The sequence below is a fragment of the Triticum aestivum genome, chromosome 2B (genome assembly GCF_018294505.1).
Source record: "Triticum aestivum cultivar Chinese Spring chromosome 2B, IWGSC CS RefSeq v2.1, whole genome shotgun sequence".
In the NCBI taxonomy this organism is placed as follows: domain Eukaryota; kingdom Viridiplantae; phylum Streptophyta; class Magnoliopsida; order Poales; family Poaceae; genus Triticum; species Triticum aestivum.
The window spans coordinates 19,572,777-19,594,923 of NC_057798.1; the positions used below are offsets into that span (position 1 = coordinate 19,572,777).

The window sequence follows — 22,147 nt, forward strand, 5'->3', positions numbered from 1 at the left end:
CACTTTGTACCGTACGATGGACTCCAATTGGCAAATCATACAAGCAAGCAAGCACACAGGCTGCAACGACCCGCCGTGCAGATGGTGGATAATGCAAATTAGAGGCACGTGGTCAACACAATTTTCGTATGACCAACGGAATCAGCAAGACCCACCACCAATTCTTTTAGAAGAAATTGTGGATTATGATAACATATACTACATTTGTAACTTAATATAAGACGTTTTTTTGGCACTAACATAGAGAGTATCTTCTTTCTAATCCGCGATTATAAAATAGTATGTTCAGTGCAATCTTCCACATTCCCTTTTAGTGATGAACTAGATGAGTGCCCGTGTGCTCAATGTGGATATATATCTTTTTTTTGATTTCATCAATTGTGTCTAACATTTTTTCTTTTAGGAAAGGCATGAGCCCGACTTTATAAATAAAGTCACCAGGCGACAATTGCGTCTAACATATGATTTAGCATCCTCATACACACCAACGACATTTTCATCGTTATAATTCTCTTCTACTTCTTTCTTCACCCACTATCTTTGCATCTCCGCCATAGAAATCAAAGCTTGCCATCCCCTCCCACTGGAGCATCTGGATCACAATCTGCCTTCGACCCCATTTCGATCTACCCACACTTTAAATTTCAAACATGTAATCATGCAATTATGTTATTCAACATCATGTGTTTCCTAGCATGGCATGTCTTCAATTTTTCATTGCAAACAGAGCTCCTCCCCCCCCCCCCCCCGCCCTGCCATCATTGAGAGGGACAAATATGTATGTCGGGTGTATTGCATGGGTAGGGTTGAGGTATGATCAATTACGGTCACAACACAAAAATAACACACGAAACAAACAACCAAATGTATTTTTTGTATTTTTGTATGTTCTATAACACACAAACACAGGACAAAAAGTAACACATTTTCATGAGCAACATACAGATCTAGCATGAAGCAATTACAATCAGTAGTTACACACCTCTCTGTTCTCTAAAGCAACTAGCGGCTATAGTTGATAATCAAAATTTAGAAATCATATAGTGAGTAAATATCTCAATTTCTCTTAAGTTCTCTCTATTGCTGTTTCATAATCCTTTCCCCGAGACAACACTCAACAATAACATCATATGCACATGGTTAGCAAATAGACATCATATACACATAGCAGCAACATCCTATCCATATACCTCACTTTCTCGCTCTTGCTCCCTACTACTCAGTCTTATTCCTCTCCTAAGACAACAATCAGCAGCCGGAGTTGCATATCTGCATAGCAACAACAAACTAAATCTATTATATTCCTCGCTTGCACCTTCCCACCACCACACACACCTCACCTCCTCTTCCCCTCTGTCGTCGTCCCCGATATACATGACATTTATGTCTCCCATCATCTCCATGAGGAGACACTGGACATGCAACTTAAGACCTTGAGAGTCACTAGACCACAACCCATCATGAGCTGACATGGAGCTCGCCTGAAGGTCTACACCAACAACCCCGATGACATTCATTTCTCCTTCGAATTGTTCTCATATCTAAATCTTTCCTCCACCCATTGCAAGATGATGAGTCTATATGCGTAGGTAGCAGAAGCAGTCTTGGTCACTTAGGCTAATGTTGTGACGTGGTACTCACAACAGTGATCATAGACAAAGTAGCCCGACCAAATAAGTCATCGTAGCCGAACTAGCCGATCCATGAATAGATTGCAACCGTATAAGTTGATTGACAAAATGGTAGATGGCAAAGCAAACTATGAAATGAACCATCACACCAAGACGCTTCGAAAACAGCTTAGCACTGCTCACAAGTTGCATGTCTTCATGGGACATGGTTTCTGATACACACTCTTCTAGATGGTTGTGCACACAACCGCCGGGATGAGATAGCCTTCTAACAATGGAACGAAATGTACCCGCTAAATAACACAGCAAAGTGATTTTGGCAATGTGTGAGAGAGGTTGCGCAGGAGACCGGGAGATCAAACCCGGCATCTGGAGATGAACTGATTAGCTTCTCTGCATGAATACTTCTTTAACTACAGATCAACAAAATGAAGTAGTAGTTGATGGTTACTTATTTAATTTTCATGATCCTAAATGGCAAAGAGTCCAATTCTCAACGAACCAATACTTGGTATAGGTCGGCTCGTCATGGTCACAAAACACATGTGTGCGAGCTGAGGGAAGGAGAAAAAAACAAGAACAGATGACAAAAAACACATGTCATGCTATATTCGTGGTATCTTATACGGAGATCCGTGCAAAAGAATTTGGTTTTTTCTTTTTTTTCTTTCTTACATGTTATATATCATTTGACTTAGACTTGGTTAAGTCTTAGCCAATTGAGACGTAGCCACACCCAAACTAGATAGGTTCCTTGCCGGAGACGGCTGAAACCGACAGAAAACGGCAGAAGGACAAGCTTTCCGCGGATCTAGGCTCGGCTGCAACAACGGTAGAAAACAACTTTTTTATTATGCACAATCGTGCAGATTCGCGAGATGTTGAGATCTTTAGATGGATTTGGTGCGTCGCGTGACACGTGCGGTAAGAGGCTTCTTCATCACCTTGAAGAAGGAATCCAGCTCCGTGAGGTCAAGGGTGTTAGTGCCAGTCGGCGGCGCCCACTCGAACTCGCGCACGAGCGCCGCCAAGAAGCACTTCATGTTCACCATCGCCATGCCCACGCCGGGGCAGAACCTATGCCCCGCGCCAAATGGCATCATCCTGATCTGCTTGGGACCCGGCACCGGGCCAATGCCCTCCCCGTCGCCGCCGGCCAGGAACCGCTCCGGAAGAAACTGGTCGGGATCCTTCCATATCTTGTTGTCCCTGCCAATGTCTCCGGCAGAGAAATTGACGTAGAAGTCGCCGGCCGGCGGCGGCACAGCCATTCCTCCGACCAGCACCCCGACGGCATCAGCATGGACATGGCGTGGGATTACCGGCAACGGGGGGTGCATGCGGAGGGTCTCCAGCACGACGGCATGCAGGTAAGGCATGCCTGCACCTGCACGGGAGACCACGCCGTCGTCGACCTCGCCGCGTAGCTTCTCCTGCACCTCCGGCTTGTCGACAAGGTGGGCGAGGGCCCATTCAAGGCTCGCCACCACCGTCCCCGTGCCGGCGCCAAGGAACTCTGAGATCAGCCGCACCATCTCCTCGTCCCTAAGAGCGCGCCGGCCGCCGTCCTCATTGGGGACGCGGAGATCGATGAGTGACTCGACGTACGGACGACGGCCGTTGTCGTCACGTGGTCGAGGAGACCGGACCGCCCGCCTCCATGCCTCGATGGGAGGGAGGAATAGCTCCTTGAGCCGGACGTCGATGGCGAAGAGCCTGCGCAGCCACCTCCACTCCTCGAGCTTCTCCATCACGGAGCCGGTGGCCGAGAAGGGCTTGACCAGCCCAATGGCGAGCTGGAAGCGTTGTATGACTTGGCGCATAGCGCGCACGTGGTCCTCGTCGACAACGTCACCGAAGCACAGGCGCGCGACGACCGAGAACATGGCGCCATAGAGGTGCTGGTGCAGCTCCGTCACCTCCTCCTGGCTTCCCCGGGGGGCGGACGACAGCGCGGCGATGAGGCCCTGGACGGCCTCCCGCTGCAGCGGCGCGAGGCAGGCCAGGCGCGACGGGTGGAGGGTCTCGGCGGTGAGGTTGCACCGGAGGGCGCGCCAGTGCGGTCCGTGTGCCAAGGTGTTGAGGTTCTCGTTCCGCTGGCCGCGTCGCCGGGCGGCCAGGGCCACGTGCAGGCGTGCGGGCGGGCGATTCGAGAAGGCGTCTGCGTTCTCGACGAGCGCGCTGTGGGCGACAGCTGGGTCGCTGATCTTGTGCATGACGAGTGAGGGTGGAGGGGGAGGAGCACGGCCGCGCCGGAGGACGGCGAGGAGGCCGCACAAGAGAAGCGCGAGAAGCAGGAGGAGCTGATCCATTGATCTGCTGGAGCTAGCTGCTGCATGCCTGCAAATGATTGCGTGTTTCGATACTTATAGGAGTGAGCAGAGAGGGAGGGGGGGGGGGGGGGGGGGGGGGGGCCTCGCCGCGTCATTGACTTTTGATCGTTCCAACCATGAATCATGAATGGTCATATGCTGGGTGACTATCTCTGGGTGTGAGTGCGATATACAGGCATGCACGGCCACTCACACCCAACACTTGCCATTATTGTATCATCCACTCACACCTAACGAGTATGATAGGATGCTCCTCACACCACTCTGTGTTAGTGTTCTTTTGCTTACTTTTTGGAGTGCTCTCACTAAGAGGGTGTTTGTTTTTAGGGACTTATTGGTTTAGGGACTTAAAAAAGTCCCTATAAGTCTCATCTAAACCAAACAGGAGGGACTTATAAAGACTTAAAGTGTTCATTTGGGACTTATAAAATAAGACTCTCAAGGAGGGACTTATAAGGACTTATAGTTGTAATATGGTCTTATAGGGACTTATAAGTCCCAGGAACAAAACAGGTAGGGACTTTTTAGGGACTTGAGACTTATAAGTTAGGTCTAAAAAAAGTCCTAGAACTTATGAACCAAACATGGCCTAAATACACTAGCCATCAGTAGTTTACAAATAAATACTTCCCCTGTTCCTAAATACTCCCTCCGTCCTAAAATTATTGTCTTACATTTGTCTAGAGACATCGCTGGGAGATGTTGAACTGGGTTTTCCCAGCGACAAATATTCCAGTATAGAGGGAGTACATATGTCAATCTATAAGTTCAAAGTTGGACGAAAACAAAAGAAATACGCATGCACAACTCACTTTTCGAACATACTCCCTCCTTTCCGATTTATAAGGCTCAATTCAAAAATCTCACCAACCAAGATAGATGGTGAATGATGGAATATTTTTTGTAGTTTGCAAAAACACCCAATTAATGTTCTTGTTTTCCTTAAAAAATTATGTTTATCAATGCGTTAATTGCAATGCATGCATGCATAAAGTATATGCATTGGTCGATTTTGTCTTAATACTTGCATGCAATGATTTAATGCACCTTAAAATCTGAACATGTGATGGGAAACAACCAAATTGAGCCTTATAAAATGGAAAAACTAAAATTTTGAGATAAGTCATATAAACCGGAAAGGAGGGAGTATAGAGCACTGGAGGATGAAGCTATGAACTGCATGGATGCGTCAATTTTTGTTCTTGATTAAAACTCTCATAAAGCAGCAATTACTGCATGCATGCATCAGTTACTACATATGATGGGTACAGCAGCCCAGAATGTGTAGATCGGATGGATATTGTTGAGTGATCTAGTATATCCAAAGGCTACATTAATTTGGGTGATGTGACATAAGAAGGAGCTACAAATTCTTTGTAGTGGGGGTTAGCTATTTAGATATAGTAGATTTCAGTTTGTTTTGATAATGATTGTTGACACTTTAAAAATAATGCACTAGTTAGGGAATCTTTAAGGCGGACCCGTAAACCTCCCGCAGCCGTCTGGACTGGGCTGTCCGGATCGTGGAAGTCATCTAACGCCGACATGTATAAGTCCGCGGAGCAGTCCGGACGCGATTACCCCGCAAACCGGAGACAAAAGTGGGGGAGGTTTGCGGGAGTCCGGGCGGCTCCCAAGCCTGCTTGTGATCGCCTTGGCCCACCAAAAACCCGTCAACCGCCCCTCCTGCGCTTTTCTTCCGATGCACGCGCCGCTTACCGCGCCGCATTCATGCCGGAGGCCGACATTGATGTCGCAATGTGACCGAAGGGAGGGAGGGAGGGCGGCACTAATCGACGCGACTTCTCGGCGGCCGCCTCTTCAGTGCGGCGCACTAAAGTATTTTACCATCCCTTCGCCTGGTCCTCGTCGCCGCTATTTAAGCCGTGCACCGGAGTTGCACAGAGATGCACCCCCCTCCCCTGAGTTAATTGCACAGAAGTACCACAACTGGGGCATCACATGCAGATTGATACCACGATTGCTAATTTTTGCGTGTTAGTACCAACATTGCTCCAGGCTGTTGCAGATAAGGCTAAAACTCTATTTTATATGTATTGACGCTAGATCAGATAGCTCAGGCCCACCCGTCAGGTGCCACGCTGGCCAATCGCGCGTGCTCGCGCGCTGACTAGGACGACCCGCTCTCCAAACCTGACCCGGTCGCACCAGTTCGTCCCCCACCGCACCATTCCCCTCCCCTCCCCTCGACTCGACTCGAACCCTACTCCGGCAGGCGGCGGCGAGGGTGTCGACGGCGATGGTGACATGTCGTTCTGGCCTCCTAGCGGCCCGGCTGGCGTCGACGGCGATGGCGCGACGACTCCAGCTCCGCGTACTCGACCGAAGACGAGGAGGAGTCGATGTTACTCACCATGGAGCAGCGGTTGCGGTTGGCGCAGCTGTGGGTGGCGAACCCTAGCAGCAGCCATGAGTTGACGCATGGACTTGGCGGCGTGCTGTAAGTACCCTTCTCCTCCTCCTCCTCCTCTGATTATTTATCCAATTGGGGATTTTTAGGGTTTGTTCATCTTCTGCTTTATCCAGTTGGGGATTAGGGTTTGTCCAATTAAAGTGAGTAGTATAGGAAAATTACAGTAACCTAGTAACGTAGTGTAGTGCACTCTCAAATTAGTTCAATTACGGTAACAATTAGGGATTAGGGTTTGACTAAGTGAAGTATTGCGGCCTTGTCTTTTTCCTTGATTTTGCTATTGTGCTGAAATAGTAAAGTACATTGATTCATGTTCTGTCATTTGTAATAGTAATAGTAAATTTTAGACTTACAGGTTACTTGAAATTTTCCTTTACTGTACTATTGCTCTCCAAATTTAGAGTTATGCTAATGAATACATGAAATTTAATTTGTTCTGTAGTTTGGATGAAGATATTTGGCAAGTAAGGATCCATTTTGATGCAAGAGAACCATTGGAGATGAAGCTGTGTAGTTTAGACATTACTTATCTGAATTTGGTTGCAGTGATGGAAACCCAAGGATTTAATGCATATGATTGTTTGTATCACATTGAAAAACCATCTTTAATAGAGAAAGGGCTGGATTTGGTAGACAGTCATGCAGAATTACAGATGATAAAGAGGAAGATCCAGGACAAATTGGTGCTTAATTTGCTAGTTAGGGCTTGTCCACCCCCTGATACTGATTTTGAGAGGCAACATTGTGAAAGGCCAGAGTTGTCCACTATTGTGTACCAAGAGCCTGTTGTTTTTTATCTGAGTGAGCCTCCTGTCTTAGCTGTTGATCAGCAAGGAGTTGTTTCTGATAGTCAATGTAGCAGCTCTAGCACACATCCTCCTCCTGGTGTTTGCACACAAGAAAGCAAGAATGCAAATGCCAAGTTGAAAGTTGTTTTGGAAGAAGAAGAAGAGGAATATCAAGGATTTGAGGTATATGAGGACAGTGATGCTAATGCCTCTGATGAGGATGGTCAAATTGGAAGTGACACCCTTATTATATGGGTGATGATGAAGATGTAGAGGTGGAAGAGGGAAAGAGACAGAGAGAGCTAGAAGTACAAGAGGAAGAATCAGATGATGAGCAATCAGAGGAGGAAGATATGCTGCATTATGAGGGTGACACTGAAGTCGAGGACCCATTTGAGGTAGAGGAAGATAGAACTTTTGAAGAAGAAGAACAAACTATAGTTGAACCTGTAAAGAAGAAGCAGAAGCTGCCAGTTAGAAGAGGACCAACAACTATGTCACATTCTAGTAAGCTACCAGAGGTTGAACCTGATTTCAGACCATCATTAGATGAAGAAGAGAAGGGATTGTTGAGGGAGAGTGATGATGATGGTTTTGAGCCACTCTCATTTGTTCTACCAAAGAAAAGAAAGAGTGGGGCAAAGAAAAGGCCTGCTAGGAAGTGGTACAATGAGAAAATGGAGCAACCACATGAACAATTGTGTCTAAAGTTGTGTTTTAGGGATCAACATCAATTCAGAGATGCTTTGTTGAATTTGCACATCACTCAGGCCAGGAATTTTAAGTATCACAGGAATTCAGATCAGAGGATAACTGTTGAGTGTATAGATAAACAATGCCAGTTCTTTATGGTGGCAGCAGTTATAAAAGGGGAGAAAACCTTTGTAATTAAGAAGATGAGACTAGAGCACACTTGCCCTAGTACTACTGAGACCACCAGGGTTAGTGCTAAGTGTCTAGCACAAAAATATGAGCATCTCTTTAGATCTGATATCACTACTGGTATTCAGACTATAATTGATTCATGCATGAAAAAATACGGTGTAGATGTGCCCAAGTGCATGGCATATAGGGCAAAGAACATAGCTATTGAAGTTGTGTTAGGAGATCACAAGAAGCAATATCCTAGGCTTAAAGACTATGCTCAGACTGTCATGGACACAAACCCAGGGAGTAGAGTAATAGTCACTACTGTTACTCCAGTACCAACTGCAAAAATACCCCACCAAGGCCTAAGATTTCATGCCATGTTCTTTTGCATGAATGGAGCAAGGGAGGGGTTTCTCAAGGGGTGCATGCCATTCATTGGTTAGTTTCTGAACCTTGTGCACCACTTACATATTGTAGAGTACTCCATATTGTATCTCACTTAAATGTATTTAATGTTGGAAAATGTTGATTATACATGTGTTGATGGATGCTTCATTAAGCTCACTACAGGTGCTCAACTCCTTGCTGCCACTGGTAGAGATGAAAACAACAACATAGATCCACTGACATTTGGCATAGTTGGACAAGAGGACACACCTAGTTGGTGTTGGTTTCTACACCAACTCAAAATTTGTCTGGGGGGGGGGGAGTGGGCCAGTTTGGACCTTATACTATAATGTCAGATAGACAAAAGGTATGTGTTTGCATATTTCATTATGTTTTCACAAGTGTTTACATTAGCTTAGAGTTTCATTGGTGCAAATTTCTTTAGCTTGTAGCTTAGACTTGTTAAATTGTGTGTATCAGGGGTTACTGAATGCAGTGAATGATGTGTTTCCAAATTGCAACCAAAGATTCTGCCTTAGACATTTATATGCAAATTTCCAAAATGCTGGGTTTAGGGGTGAAGATCTTAAAAAGTGCATGGATTATGCTAGCTATGCCTACAATGAACACAAATTTAATATTACAATGAATGATCTTAGAGCTGAAAGTGAGGAAGCTTGGGAGTGGCTTACTGCAATACACAAAAAAACATGGGCAAGGCATGCATTTGACACAAACTGCAAGACTGACTTGGTAGTGAACAACTTGTCTGAGGTGTTCAACAAGTACATTCTAGATGTTAGGAGAAAACCTATAAGGACAATGTGTGATGGGATAAAAGATAAGCAGATGGTGAGGTGGCACAAGAACAGAGAGAGTGGAAAGGCAGCAAGATGGGAGATAACACCTCATTAAAGTGAGAAGCTAGAGGTTGAGAAGGAGTGGGCCAGATACTGCAAGCCAATACAAGCTGGGGTGAACTTATGACAAGTTACAAGTGGGCAGCAAACACATGCTGTCAACCTGGAACTTGAGACTTGTGGATGCAGGAAGTGGGACCTTAGTGGCATACCATGCAACCATGCCATCTCTGCAATAAACAAGGCTAAAAGGAAACCAGAGGATTATGTTAGCAAATTCTTCAAGAAAGATTTTTATGTTGCAGCTTATGAACCAATGATATTTCCTGTGCCTAGTGAGCATGATTGGACAAGGATCCCTGGTCCAGACATAGAACAACCTGCATTCAAAATCAAGAGAGGAAGAAAGAAAGAAAAGAGGATCAAGGGCAAATTTGAAGTACCAAAGCCAAAAGACACATCAAGAATGGGGACCATAACATGTGGCAATTATGGTCTCCAAGGGCATAGGTACACAAACTGTCTTAAACAGTTGAAGCCTGAGCTTGCTTTGAGGAAGAATAAACATGTGGTAATAATTTTGCACCTTGAAATATACTAATGTTTCCTTTCTTGTACAATTCTTTCTAGTATTATTAATTGTTTTCCTTTTCTTTGCAAGGCTACTCCAAGCAACTCACAGCCAGAGCTGCTGGTCCTTCTCCTACAACAACAACAAGACATGCAAGAGCTGCTGCTTCTGCTCCTACACCACCATCAAGACAAGGAAGAGCTGCTGCAACTACTACTACACCACCACCATCTGGAAGAGGAGGAGCTGACAGAGGAGCTGGAAGAGGAGGAGCTGGCAAAGGAGGAGATGGCAGAGGAGCTGGAAGAGGTGCTCCAAGGCCATTCACTGCCCCCAAGCAATATGCTGCCTCCACTTATGTTGATATTCCTACAGATGTTACACACACTGGCTGGATGTCCTACTTCACTGCTAGAAGAGGAACAGGTGTCATGTAATGTTGAACTAATGTTGTGTTATTTTGTTTCATGCTTGAATGCTGTAATGCTACAAAATGATGCTCAAGTTGATGGAGTACTCTAGTTGATGCATATGTGGATGCATATGTTGATGATTACGTAATGCTAAAAAAGGAAAAAAAATGTGAAGAATCCTCACCAGAGGCCGGAGCGGAGCCGGACAGCAGGGGGCGGAGCAGTGATGGGCGGCAAGGCGCCGGGGCGGCGGGCGGCCGGAGCTGTGCGGGGCGGAGCGGCAACGGGCGGCGAGGCGCCGGGGCGACGGGAGGCGAGGCGCCGGGGGGGCGGCGGGGGCGATGGTGGTCAGGTGCGCCGGGGGGGGATCAGGGGCGTCGGGGGCGGTGGGGGTCGGCATCGGGGGCGGTGGGCACGGGGACGGCGAGCACGGGGGTGGCGCGGGTGAGGTGAGGAAGAAAGAAAGAGAGAGTGGAGAGAGAGGGGTGGGCGCGGGGAAACGGCCGTTGTTTGGTTAGGTTTAATTTCTTTGTCGTTTGCTAGTAGACGGCAAAGAGCGTAGCTAGTGGGGTGGGGCCAAGGGGAAACGGTCGTTGGGTTGGGTACTACATGGTGCTACCAGCATATCCTCGTCATCATTCTCATATCTAAATCTTTCCTCCACCGTTTGCAAGATGATGAGTCTATACGCGTAGGTATGATGTCTACTACACAACCTTCTTCTTGTAGATGTTGTTGGGCCTGCAAGTGCACAGGTTTGTAGGACAGTAGCAAATTTCCCTCAAGTGGATGACCTAAGGTTTATCAATCCGTGAGAGGCGTAGGATGAAGATGGTCTCTCTCAAACAACCCTGCAACCAAATAACAAAGAGTCTCTTGTGTCCCCAACACACCCAATACAATGGTAAATTGTATAGGTGCACTAGTTCGGCGAAGAGATGATGATACAAGTGCAATATAGATAGTAGATATAGGTTTTTGTAATCTGAAATAATAAAAACAGCAAGGTAACTAATGATAAAAGTGAGCGTAAACGATATTGCAATGATAGAAAACAAGGCCTAGGGTTCATACTTTCACTAGTGCAAGTTCTCTCAACAATAATAACATAGATAGATCATATAACGAGCCCTCAACATGCAACAAAGAGTCACTCCAAAGCCACTAATAGCGGAGAACAAACGTAGAGATTATGGTAGGGTACGAAATCACCTCAAAGTTATTCTTTCGGATCGATCTATTAAAGAGTGCGTACTAGAATAACACCTTAAGACACAAATCAACCAAAACCCTAATGTCACCTAGATACTTCATTGTCACCTCAAGTATCCGTGGGTATTATTATACGATATGCATCACAAAATCTCAGATTCATCCAACCAACACAAAGTACTTCAAAGAGTGCCCCAAAGTTTCTACCGGAGAGTCAAGAAAACGTGTGCCAACCCCTATGCATAGGTTCATGGGCGGAACCTGTAAGTTGGTCATCAAAACATACATCAAGTGGCATGTGATATCCCATTGTCACCACAGATAAACACGGCAAAACATGCATCAAGTGTTCTCATCATAAAGACTCAATCCAATAAGATAACTTCAAGAGGGAAACTGAATTCATCACAAGAGAGTAGAGGGGGAGAAACATCATAAGATCCAACTATAATAGCAAAGCTCGCGATACATCAAGATCGTGTGAAGTCGAGAACATGAGAGACAGAGAGAGAGATCAAACACATAGCTACTGGTACATACCCTCAGCCCCGAGGGTGAACTACTCCCTTCTTGTCATGGAGAGCGCCGGGATGATGAAGATGGCCACCGGTGATGGGTTCCCCCTCCGGCAGGGTGCCGGAACGGGCTCCCGAGAGGTTTTTGGTGGCTACAGAGGCTTGTGACGGCGGAACTCCCGATCTATCTTGATATTCAATGTTTTTAGGGTACGTAGGCTTATGTAGGCGAAAGAAGTCGGTCGGGGGGTGCTCGAGGGGCCCACGAGACAGGGGGCGCGCCCAGTAGGGGGGGGGTCCCTATCTCCTGGCCTCCTCGAGGATCTTCTGAGGTGAACTCCAAGTCTCCAGGATCATATTCTTCCAAAAAATCACGCTGCCGAAGGTTTCATTCCGTTTGGACTCCGTTTGATATTCCTTTTCTTGAAATACCGAAACAGGCAATAAAACAGCAAATATAGGCTGGGCCTCCGGTTAATAGGTTAGTCCCAAAAGTAATATAAAAGAGTATAATAAAGCTCGTAATCATTCAAAACAAATAATAAAATAGCATGAATGATTCATAAATTATAGATACGTTGGAGACGTATCAAGGTAGTAGAAGCAGTCTTGGTCACTTAGGCTAATGTTGTGACATGGTTCTCACAACAGTGATCATAGACAAAGTAGCCCGACCAAATAAGTCATCGTAGCAGAACTAGCCGATCCATGAATAGATTGCAACCGTATAAGTTGATTCACAAAATGGTAGATGGCAAAGCAAACTATGAAATGAGCAATCACACCAAGATGCTTCCAAAACAGCTTAGCACTGCTCACAAGTTGCATGTCTTCATGGGACATGGTTTCTGATACACACTCTTCTAGATGGTTGTGCACACAACCGTCGGGATGAGATAGCCTTCTAACAACGTAACAAAATGTACCGGCTAAATAACACAACAAAGTGATTTTGGCAATGTGTGAGAGACCGGGAGATTAAACCTGGCATCTGGAGATGAACTGATTGGCCTTCTCTGCATGAATGCTTCTTTAACTACAGATCAACAAAATGAAGTAGTAGTTGATGGTTACTTATTTAATTTTCATGATCCTAAATGGCAAAGAGTCCAATTCTCAACGAACCAATACTTGGCATAGGTCGGCTCGTCATGGTCACAAAACACATGTGCGCGGACAGACATGGCAAGGTGAGGGAAGGAGTGAACGGGCGTTGTTGCTCGCTTTGTCATCTGTTCTTGTTTTTTTTTTTTTGACCTGATGTACTCTTATAGGTTTATCAACGCAGTTGGATGTTCACTAAAAAACAATAATGCTAAACATACAAAGGTTTACATGCTTTTACACACTGACTAGGATCTTTTTAAACTAACTAACCTCTCCCCCCCCTGATTTTCATGGGGGTGGGCCCCATCTCCCCCTTAATCTTCAATCAAAACCCACCTTTATGTAAAAGCATGTATCCTTTTGTATGTGTAGCATTAACCAACCGTAGGTTTACAATTAGCAGAAAATGAACTACACCAGCATTAACCAACCGTAGGTTTACAATTCAGCCCATAACTACTTCCGTGCGGAAACAACCCTTAAGTGTAGCATTCTCCGTAGGTTTGCACGGGTGAACCAACAATTTGTGGGACCAAAACCCCATATGTCAACCACGTCGCGTCACACCATGAACGTTCTCACCAGGACGGGGGTAGAGGCCGCGGAAACTAGATTAGGATTGCTAAATCTCAGTCGACTGAGAGTCATGTTATATTTGTGGTATCTTACACGGAGATCCGTGCAAAAGAATTTGGTTTTTTCTTTTTTCTTTCTTACATGTTATATATTATTGGACGTAGTCAACTGAGACCTAGCCGCACCCAAACTAGATAGCATTGTGTACAAATCCGGGGTTCCCTTGCCGGAGACGGCTGAAACCGACAGAAAGCAGCGGAAGGAGAAGCTTTCCGCGGCTCTAGGCTTGGCTGCAACAACGGTAGAAACACAACTTTTTTTATTATGCACAATCGTGCTCGCGTGATGTTGAGATCTTTAGATGGATTTGGTGCGTCGTGTGACACGCGCGGAAAGCGGCTTCTTCATCACCTTGAAGAAGGAATCCAGCTCCGTGAGGTCAACGGTGTCGGTGCTAGTCGGTGTCGCCCACTCGAACTCGCGCACGAGTGCAGCCAAGAAGCACTTCATGTTCACCATCGCCATGCCCACGCCCGGGCAGAACCTATGCCCCGCACCGAATGGCATCATCCTTATCTGCTTGGGCCCGGGCAATGGGCCGACGCCATCCCTGTCGCCGCCGGTCAGGAACCGCTCCGGAAGGAACTCATCGGGATCCTTCCATATATTGCTATCCCTGCCAATGTCCCCCGCGGAGAAATTCACGTAAAAGTCGCCGGCCGGCGGCGGCACGGCCATTCCTCCGACCAGTACCCCGACGTCATCAGCATGGACATGGCGCGGGATGACCGGCAACGGTGGGTGCATGCGGAGGCTCTCCAGCACGACAGCATGCAAGTAAGGCATGCCTGCACCTGCACGGGAGACCTCGCCGTCATCAACCTCACCGCGGAGCTTCTCCTGCATCTCCGGCTTGTCGACAAGGTGGGCGAGGGCCCATTCGAGGGTTGCTACCGCCGTCCCCGTGCCGGCACCGAGGAACTCCGAGATTAGTTGCATCATCTCATCGTCCCTAAGAGCGCGACGGCCGCCATCCTCGCCAGGGACGCGGAGGTCGACGAGTGAGTCAACGTACGGACGACGGCCGTCGTTGTCGCGTGGTCCAGGAGACTGAACACCGCGCCGCCGTGCCTCGATGGGAGGGAGGAACAGCTCCTTGAGCCGGACAACGATGGCGAAGAGCCTGCGCAGCCGCCTCCACTCCACGAGCTTCTCCATCACGGAGCCCATGGACGTGAAGGGCTTGACCAGCCCAATGGCGATCTGGAAGCGCTGTATGACGTGGCGCATTGCGTGCACGTGGGCCTCATCGACGGCGTCGCCGAAGCACACGCGCGCGACGACCGAGAACACGGCGCCATAAAGGTATTGGTGCACCTCCGTCACCTCTTCCCGGCTTCCCCGGGGGGCGGACGACAGGGCGGCGACGAGGCCCTGGACGGCCTCCCGCTGCAGCGGCGCGAGGCCACCGAGGCGCGACGGGTGGAGGGTCTCGGCGGTGAGGTTGCACCGGAGGGCGCGCCAGTGCGGGCCATGCGCCACGGAGTTGAGGTTGTCGTTCCACTGGCCGCCGCGCCGGGCGGCCAGGGCCACGTGCAGGCGCGCGGGCGGGCGGTTCGAGAAGGCGTCGGCGTTGTCGACGAGCGCGCGGTGGGCGACGGCTGGGTCGATGATCTTGTGCATGGCGAGTGAGGGTGGAGGAGGAGGTGCGCGGCCACGCCGGAGGACGGCGAGGAGGCCGAACAAAAGAAGCGCGAGGAGCACGAGGAGCTCATGCTGATACATTCTTAATCTGCTGCATGCCTGCAAATGATTGTGTGTTTCGATATTTATAGGAGTGAGAGACAGAGGGACCTCCCACCATGAATGGTCATGCTGTGTGACTCGGTGCGAGTGTGATATAACACCGGCATGGCCACTCACACCTCACGAGTATGATAAGATGCTCGTCACACCACACTTTGTTAGTGTTCTTTTTGCTCACCTTTTGGAGTGATCTCATTAAAAGCATCTCGTTTCGTTTCGAGGATGAATGTTGGCACTTTAAAAATAATGCACTAGTTATATTCTTAAATATAGCACTAATCAAGCGATTCATTTTGAGAATGAGCACTAATCTCGGTTTGTGCCCGTGCCAAAGCCAAAGCTCTGGCCCTTCCAACCCTAGCCGCCGCCGCCCTTCCCCGCTCGTCGCCGGCGGGATCCGGCCTCCCTCGCCGGCGCGCGGCCCGGATCCGGCCGTTCCTCCCCCCGCCCCTCCTCCCCTCCCCCTCCTTCCGCCCCCGCGCCGCCTCCCCGGGAGGCGGCTCCTGCGCCGCTGCTCTCGGCGTCGATCCGCCCTTCCCCTTCCCTGCCGTCGCCGGTGGGCGCCCCTGGCTCCGGCCCGGGGGGTGCCGGCGGCGGCAGGACCTCCTCTCCCCGCGCGCGCGTCTCCCTGGTCCGGGACGGGGGGGCGGCGGCGGTGTCCTTCGGCTTGGCGGCGACCCGGCGACCCGGCGCGGTCGCCGGCAGTAGGCGCGGTGGTGGTGCTGCCCTTGGCAGCAGGGCGGCATGGTGGCGTGCGGTGGCCGGTGGCGCGTCCCCGACCCAAATCTGGGCCTTCCCGGCCTCATCTGGGTCCTAGCGGGCCGGTCCCTGGCGTGGCTTCGTCGTCTTCTGTGTGGTGAGGCGGAGGAGCGGCTCGGACGGGGGGCGGCGATGCCGATGGCGTGCCAGCTGCAGCGCGATGGCGGGAGCTGTCCGGGAATGGAGTTCCCGGCCGGGCCTGTGGGCACATGGGCCTGGTAGGCTCCTGCTTGTGTGTCCGGTCGGCTACCGTCGTTGACGGCGGAGGTTGTGCCCTCCCGCGTGCCGACGGTGCTGCGGCCCCTAGTCCCGGCTCCTATTCCTCGTCGTGCAGGCCCGTCCTCGTGGTGCCGTGGTGAGACGGCGTGGAGGCTTCTTGACCATGGTGGCGCAAGATGGTGGTCGGTTTGGTGGCAGGCTCCGGAGCACCCGAGGTCAAGGTTGGGATCGGGGGAAACCCCTGTCGGCCTGTCCGACACCGACGCGGCGACGCCAGTGGGTGCCGCCGGACCTTCCTGGAGGGCGTCGGGGGCGACCCTTCCTCTCGCCTCGTCGTGTACCGGGGGAAACCCTTGGCAGCAGCGTCGTCCTCGTCGCGGTCCTTCTTGGAGGTGCTGATTGGTACCGGTGCTTCAGAGCCTTGGAGCTTGGTGGGAGATCTTCAGTGGGCGCAGTGGTCATGAAGCTTCTCCGTTTCCGTCGAACCGCCGTTGTCGGCATTCTTTTCTCTTGTTGTTTCTCTTTCGTTTCTTTTAGGTGTGTCTGTGCTGCTTCCGCCCCAGCACCTATCCTTGGTTGTATCGGTTGGTTTCTTTGGAATACAAAGCGGGGGAAACCCTTTTTCGTCAAAGCCAAAGCTCTGGGGCGCCACCAAGCTTCTTACCTTACTCTCCCTTTGAGTCATCAAAAACGGATGAGCCTCAAATCAGTTTATGTTGATCTTGAAGGCCACACCTTCACAAACTTCCCAAAGCACACCACAAGCAAAGAAGCTTCCGGGCCTTGATACCTAGCTATCATCTAGGAGCCCAAATCTCCAAGAATAGCAAGTGTTGGCAATGAATGTCAAAGGTGCATATTACCATTTATATGGTTTGTGAGGGGGTTGTACGGAAGCGGGGCTCATACATCTGATTCGATATAAAGTTAGAACATCTTATATTTATGAACGCAGGTATAGATGCTTAACTTTCTATTGCTAAGCTTCCTTCTCTTTTAATTATTTAGCAACTGAAACTGCCTCGCGTAGATCCGTAAGCTTGGCATCGTTTCTTTACAAAATGCTTGAGCAACGGGCTGATTTTATGTATTACGTGCAGCGAGCCTTCTGCTAATTCATCCCTCACGTTGAATTTCGGGGAGGCACCTGCGTATGCTCGTCTCCCCGTCTCCGTACAGAAGTGCCCGTAACAGTAGCATTGCTCGTTTCTTTATGAGATCTTCAAAATGGTCTCTTCTCTTTAGTTGCTTTGACACGTGAGTCTTTTGTCTATGTGACATACATTCTTAGCACATGTACATTATAAAGCATCTGGAAGGGCCTTAGGTATTCAACGCAACATTTCATCAAATCACTTTTAAGTATCCCAATTTTGTATATTCCATGGCTAAATCCCTTTTAGCCCTTCCCTCGAAATTGTTTACTTCTCAAAACTTTAAAGAATTGCCTCTCAAACCTTCTCTCTCCTCTCATGGCATCCTCTTTCTTTTGGCGGGCATGCAACCACTGTCACCAACCTTCATGTCGGCGACACCCCCGGCCCTCCCGCCATCCGTGGTGACCTCACACGTCCCTGCCAAACTCCTCCGGGCCCTCTCCTCGCCCGATGGCTGTCCCATGACCAAAATCGTCATCGCTCCATTGACACTCCAAGATGCATCCTTTTGTCGGCTACTCCGATGCCTCGCTTTCGCACGCACGCGTCTGCCAAATAAGCAGGAGACCACTAAATGTACATGGCCAAAAAGGCTGAAATAAATCAGAAAAAATGAGTACCCTTGCCAAGTCTAGAACATGAACTCTAGCTAGTGGCCTGGTTCGACCACTTGCATTTTAACAACCATTGTGTATGCCCAAAGAAGGAATCAGGGCGTTTGCCGATTCCGTTGGTCAAACGAAACTTATTTTGGCCCGTTCCGTTTGGACTACCCATTGGCAATTGGCAAGACATGTACTGTGCCTTGCAGCATTTTTTTTCACTTGAAGCATGTGCGCTTCCTTGCTTGTATAATGTGCCAATTGGAGTCCATGGCGGGTGCCTTCCTAGCAAAACAGTCGGGTTTTTTTTATCATGGGAAAGTTATTAATCTATATGTTGATCTCATCGGTAAGCTTGTGTTCAGTCAGCAGAGCACTAGACTTCACACTTGGACAGGCCGGCGTTAGCTCCAGGATGGCTCGGCCGCTCCTGGCAGTGGCCGCCGCGCTCATGCTCCTGCTGTTTGCCGCCGCCGGCGCCCATGGCTTCGAGATCGAGGAGGCGACCGTGGCCAGCATCCAGCTCGGCTTCAACAACGGCAGCCTCACCTCCGTGGACCTCGTCCGGTTCTACCTGGACCGCATCCGCGGCCTCAACCCGCTCCTCCGCGCCGTCATCGAGGTCAACCCGGGCACGGTCCAGCAGGCCGCGCGCGCCGACGCAGAGCGCCGCTCCTCCTCGTCCGGCAAATGCGGGGCCCTGCACGGCGTGCCCGTCCTGCTCAAGGACAACATCGCCACCCGCGACACGCTCAACACCACGGCCGGCTCCTTTGCGCTCCTCGGCTCTGTGGCCAGGCGGGACGCCGGCGTGGTGCGTCGGCTGCGGCGGGCCGGCGCCGTGGTGCTCGGCAAGGCCAACATGGACGAGTGGGCCAACTTCTGCAGCCTCGCCGGCACCGACGGCTGGAGCGCGCGCGGCGGCCAGGCCCGGGTAAGTAATTGTACAATCACCTCTGTTAATCTTCTCATTTTGCTTGCTCTAGTGGCGAGGCGAACGAACTAATCCTCGCATTGTGGTCTGCATTCTGTGGTGTAGAACCCGTACGTGCTGTCGGCGAGCCCGTGTGGGTCGAGCACGGGGTCGACCATTGCGGCGGCGGCGAGCATGGCGGCGGTGACGCTGGGGACGGAGACGGACGGCTCAATACTGTGCCCGGCGTCGCTGAACTCGGTGGTGGGGATCAAGCCCACGGTGGGGTTGACCAGCCGGGCTGGGGTCGTCCCCATCACACCACGCCAAGACACCATCGGGTAAGTGATTACTCCCTCGGTTAAGACACCATCGGGTAAGTGATTACCGTATTATGCATTACTTTGTTGAGTTATTGCAGATGAAATGTTTTATTTTTTCCGTTTGTGCAATTTTGGAAGATAGAATCCATGTCAATTTGTTTTTTACATATCAACTTAAATATCAGGCTAAATACTTGGCCACTTCTACCAAGATATAAGTTCATATCGACCGACAATGTGGTTTTTCTTAAACTATGTGTTGTATCACTATAATTAACAACCCATAGCAAAATATCGACAAATTTATTAGTTGCTATTTGGAAGATTAGTTGCCGATACACCCTATATTTGCCTCTTCGTTTTTCTATCTTCCGTGTTCCCAAAAATAGAGGGGGGGGGGGGGGGGGGGTGGCAGCAAGTCAGCTATATCTTGTGCACCTGCAATAATTCATCAAAATAGTGATTATTTGTGACCAAGGAAAAAAATATGAGAGGTCTTAGTTATACCCACAAAATGATCTTTTTACATGTCACAAGTGCTCATATTCTCAGCATCACTACTGCAGGCACGGATGATATACCATGAATTACATCCAAAATTTTGTTCAAAAGAATTTAATACTCATGCAATGGTTTTTAAATAACTACGATGCAGTGAATTGCATAAAGTCTGACTGTGAACACCGATTGATGTAGAGATTAGGGTGCAACCTCCTCTTCCTAAGAAGTATGAAATGTTGCACAAAGACCACTTAGATATTCAACTGACCAATTGTACTTGCTACTCCTTACTAGAATTATAAACACTCCTAGTGGTCCAAGTAAGAGAAAACAACATGCCAAAATGAAAATTCTTATTGTGTAGATGAACTAGCATGTATGATATTTTTTCTACCGCAGGCCGATTTGCCGCACCGTGACGGATGCGGTGCACGTGTTGGACGCCATTGTTGGCTATGATGAGCTCGATGGGGCAGCCATGAGCGCAGCTTCCAAGTACATCCCTCATGAGGACAGATGGACTAAACGGGAAGAGGATCGGCGTTCCTAATGGCTTCTTCAGCTATCCAAATGGCAGCGTGCAGCACACAGTTTACCAGCAACATCTCAACACAATGAGGTATTATTTACATTTCTTTTCTTTTATAACAGCAGATAAATCATTCGGCATCTGCAATGTTTGTGAGATGCGCATTGTCCAAATAATTGCAAGGTTTATTAAAAAAATTACATCAACCCATGAGCTATATATGATACCATTTAGAAAAAAAAGGAAAGTATACCACCGGCCTATACGTTGACTCTACATCATATCATAACATTTTCATTTTGTTTCTTTTTTAAGGAAACAAGGAGCAAACGTGATTGAGAACCTCCACATAGAGAATTTAAATGTCATCCTTGATACCCTTAACAATGGCCAAGAGATTGCATTAGCAGCTGAGTTCAAGTTGAGCCTCAACTCCTATCTATCAGACTTATCATATTCTCCAGTTCATTCCCTTGCAGAAATCATAGCCTTCAACAATGCACATCCCGTTGAGGTCAGCTTAGTTCATAATTAACTACAATTTTGTTACTGTGACACACGTTATCTTTGTAGTTACATTTTCAGCTAAACTTAAATTGTGAGGTATACATTTGTGGCAGGAAAAGATGGATGAAATAGGGCAGATCATCTTCCTGGTAGCCGAGAACACGACCGGCATCGACGTCACCGAGAGAGCGGCGATCAATAAGCTGAACAAGTTGTCGGCCGATGGGCTTGAGAAGCTGATGAGGGAGCATGAGTTGGACGCGGCGCCCTGCACGGCGTCCCCGTCCTGCTCAAGGACAACATCGCCACCCGCGACGCGCTCAACACCACGGCCGGCTCCTTGGCGCTCCTCGGCTCCGTGGTGAGGCGGGACGCCGGCGTGGCGGCCCGGCTGCGGCGCGCGGGCGCCGTGGTGCTCGGCAAGTGAGTAAATTGCTGAAAGCCACCACATTTGTGGCACGGATACTGCAAAGCCACCACTATTGCCGAAAATTTCAAAAAACCACCACTTCCTCGGCAAGTGAGTAACAAAAAGCACTAAACGTGCTTGAGCCGCGACTAACTGAGAATCTGACTTGTCGGGCCCACCTGTCGGAGCCACGTGGCAAAGGGGAAACGGAATGGCGGAAACGGCCGTTAGGACACCACGCCGGCCCTGGTGCTCTCATTCCCCTCCCTCTCTTCTCTGTTGCACGCGCAACCATGGCAAGTACTCCCTCCGGCGATGTCGAGGGTGGTGACGACGGCGGCTCCAGATCCGGACGGAGTCGCGGGCGGGACCTGCTTGGGGTCGACTATGAGTCGTCCTCCTCAGAGGGCAGCCCGCTATCGCCGTGGCGCGGGCAGAGGGCGGGTGTGGCGGCTGCGGGGGCGGCGGTGGCTGCGGGGGCGGCGGCGGCTGCAGGGGCGGTGGCGCCGCCTGCTGCTCCATTTGGATCCAGATCCATTCAAGCTGAAGGCGCGGGAGACCAACCCGATGAGGATGAGCCACCATCTTCTTGCCGTGCAGGCAAGGCTACCGCTGCGGCGCGGAAGCCGTCGGCTGCAGCAGTCGTCCCTACTAACGCCGGCGACGACACGTACAGCTTCTATCTCCTCCTTCTGCTTTCGTTTTATGATTTGATTTTCGTTCTT

At 49.5% G+C, this 22,147-nt stretch overlaps 2 protein-coding genes and 1 pseudogene across 2 annotated transcripts; 1 reads left to right on the forward strand and 2 right to left on the reverse strand.

Moving 5' to 3' along the window:
* Nucleotides 1-2,215: 2,215 nt before the first annotated feature.
* On the reverse strand, nt 2,216-3,951 carry LOC123040037 (cytochrome P450 89A2-like). Its single transcript, XM_044462990.1, has one exon. It carries the CDS (start codon nt 3,941-3,943, stop codon nt 2,522-2,524), a length of 1,422 nt encoding a protein of 473 aa, XP_044318925.1. The 5' UTR covers nt 3,944-3,951; the 3' UTR covers nt 2,216-2,521.
* A 9,789-nt stretch (nt 3,952-13,740) lies between these two features.
* On the reverse strand, nt 13,741-18,116 carry LOC123038792 (cytochrome P450 89A2-like). Its single transcript, XM_044462254.1, has 2 exons — nt 18,000-18,116; nt 13,741-15,500 (listed from the first exon to the last, which is right to left on the reverse strand). Exons 1-2 carry the CDS (start codon nt 18,114-18,116, stop codon nt 14,055-14,057), a joined length of 1,563 nt encoding a protein of 520 aa, XP_044318189.1. The 3' UTR covers nt 13,741-14,054.
* A 539-nt stretch (nt 18,117-18,655) lies between these two features.
* Nucleotides 18,656-21,378, forward strand: LOC123038793 (probable amidase At4g34880; annotated as a pseudogene).
* Nucleotides 21,379-22,147: the final 769 nt, after the last annotated feature.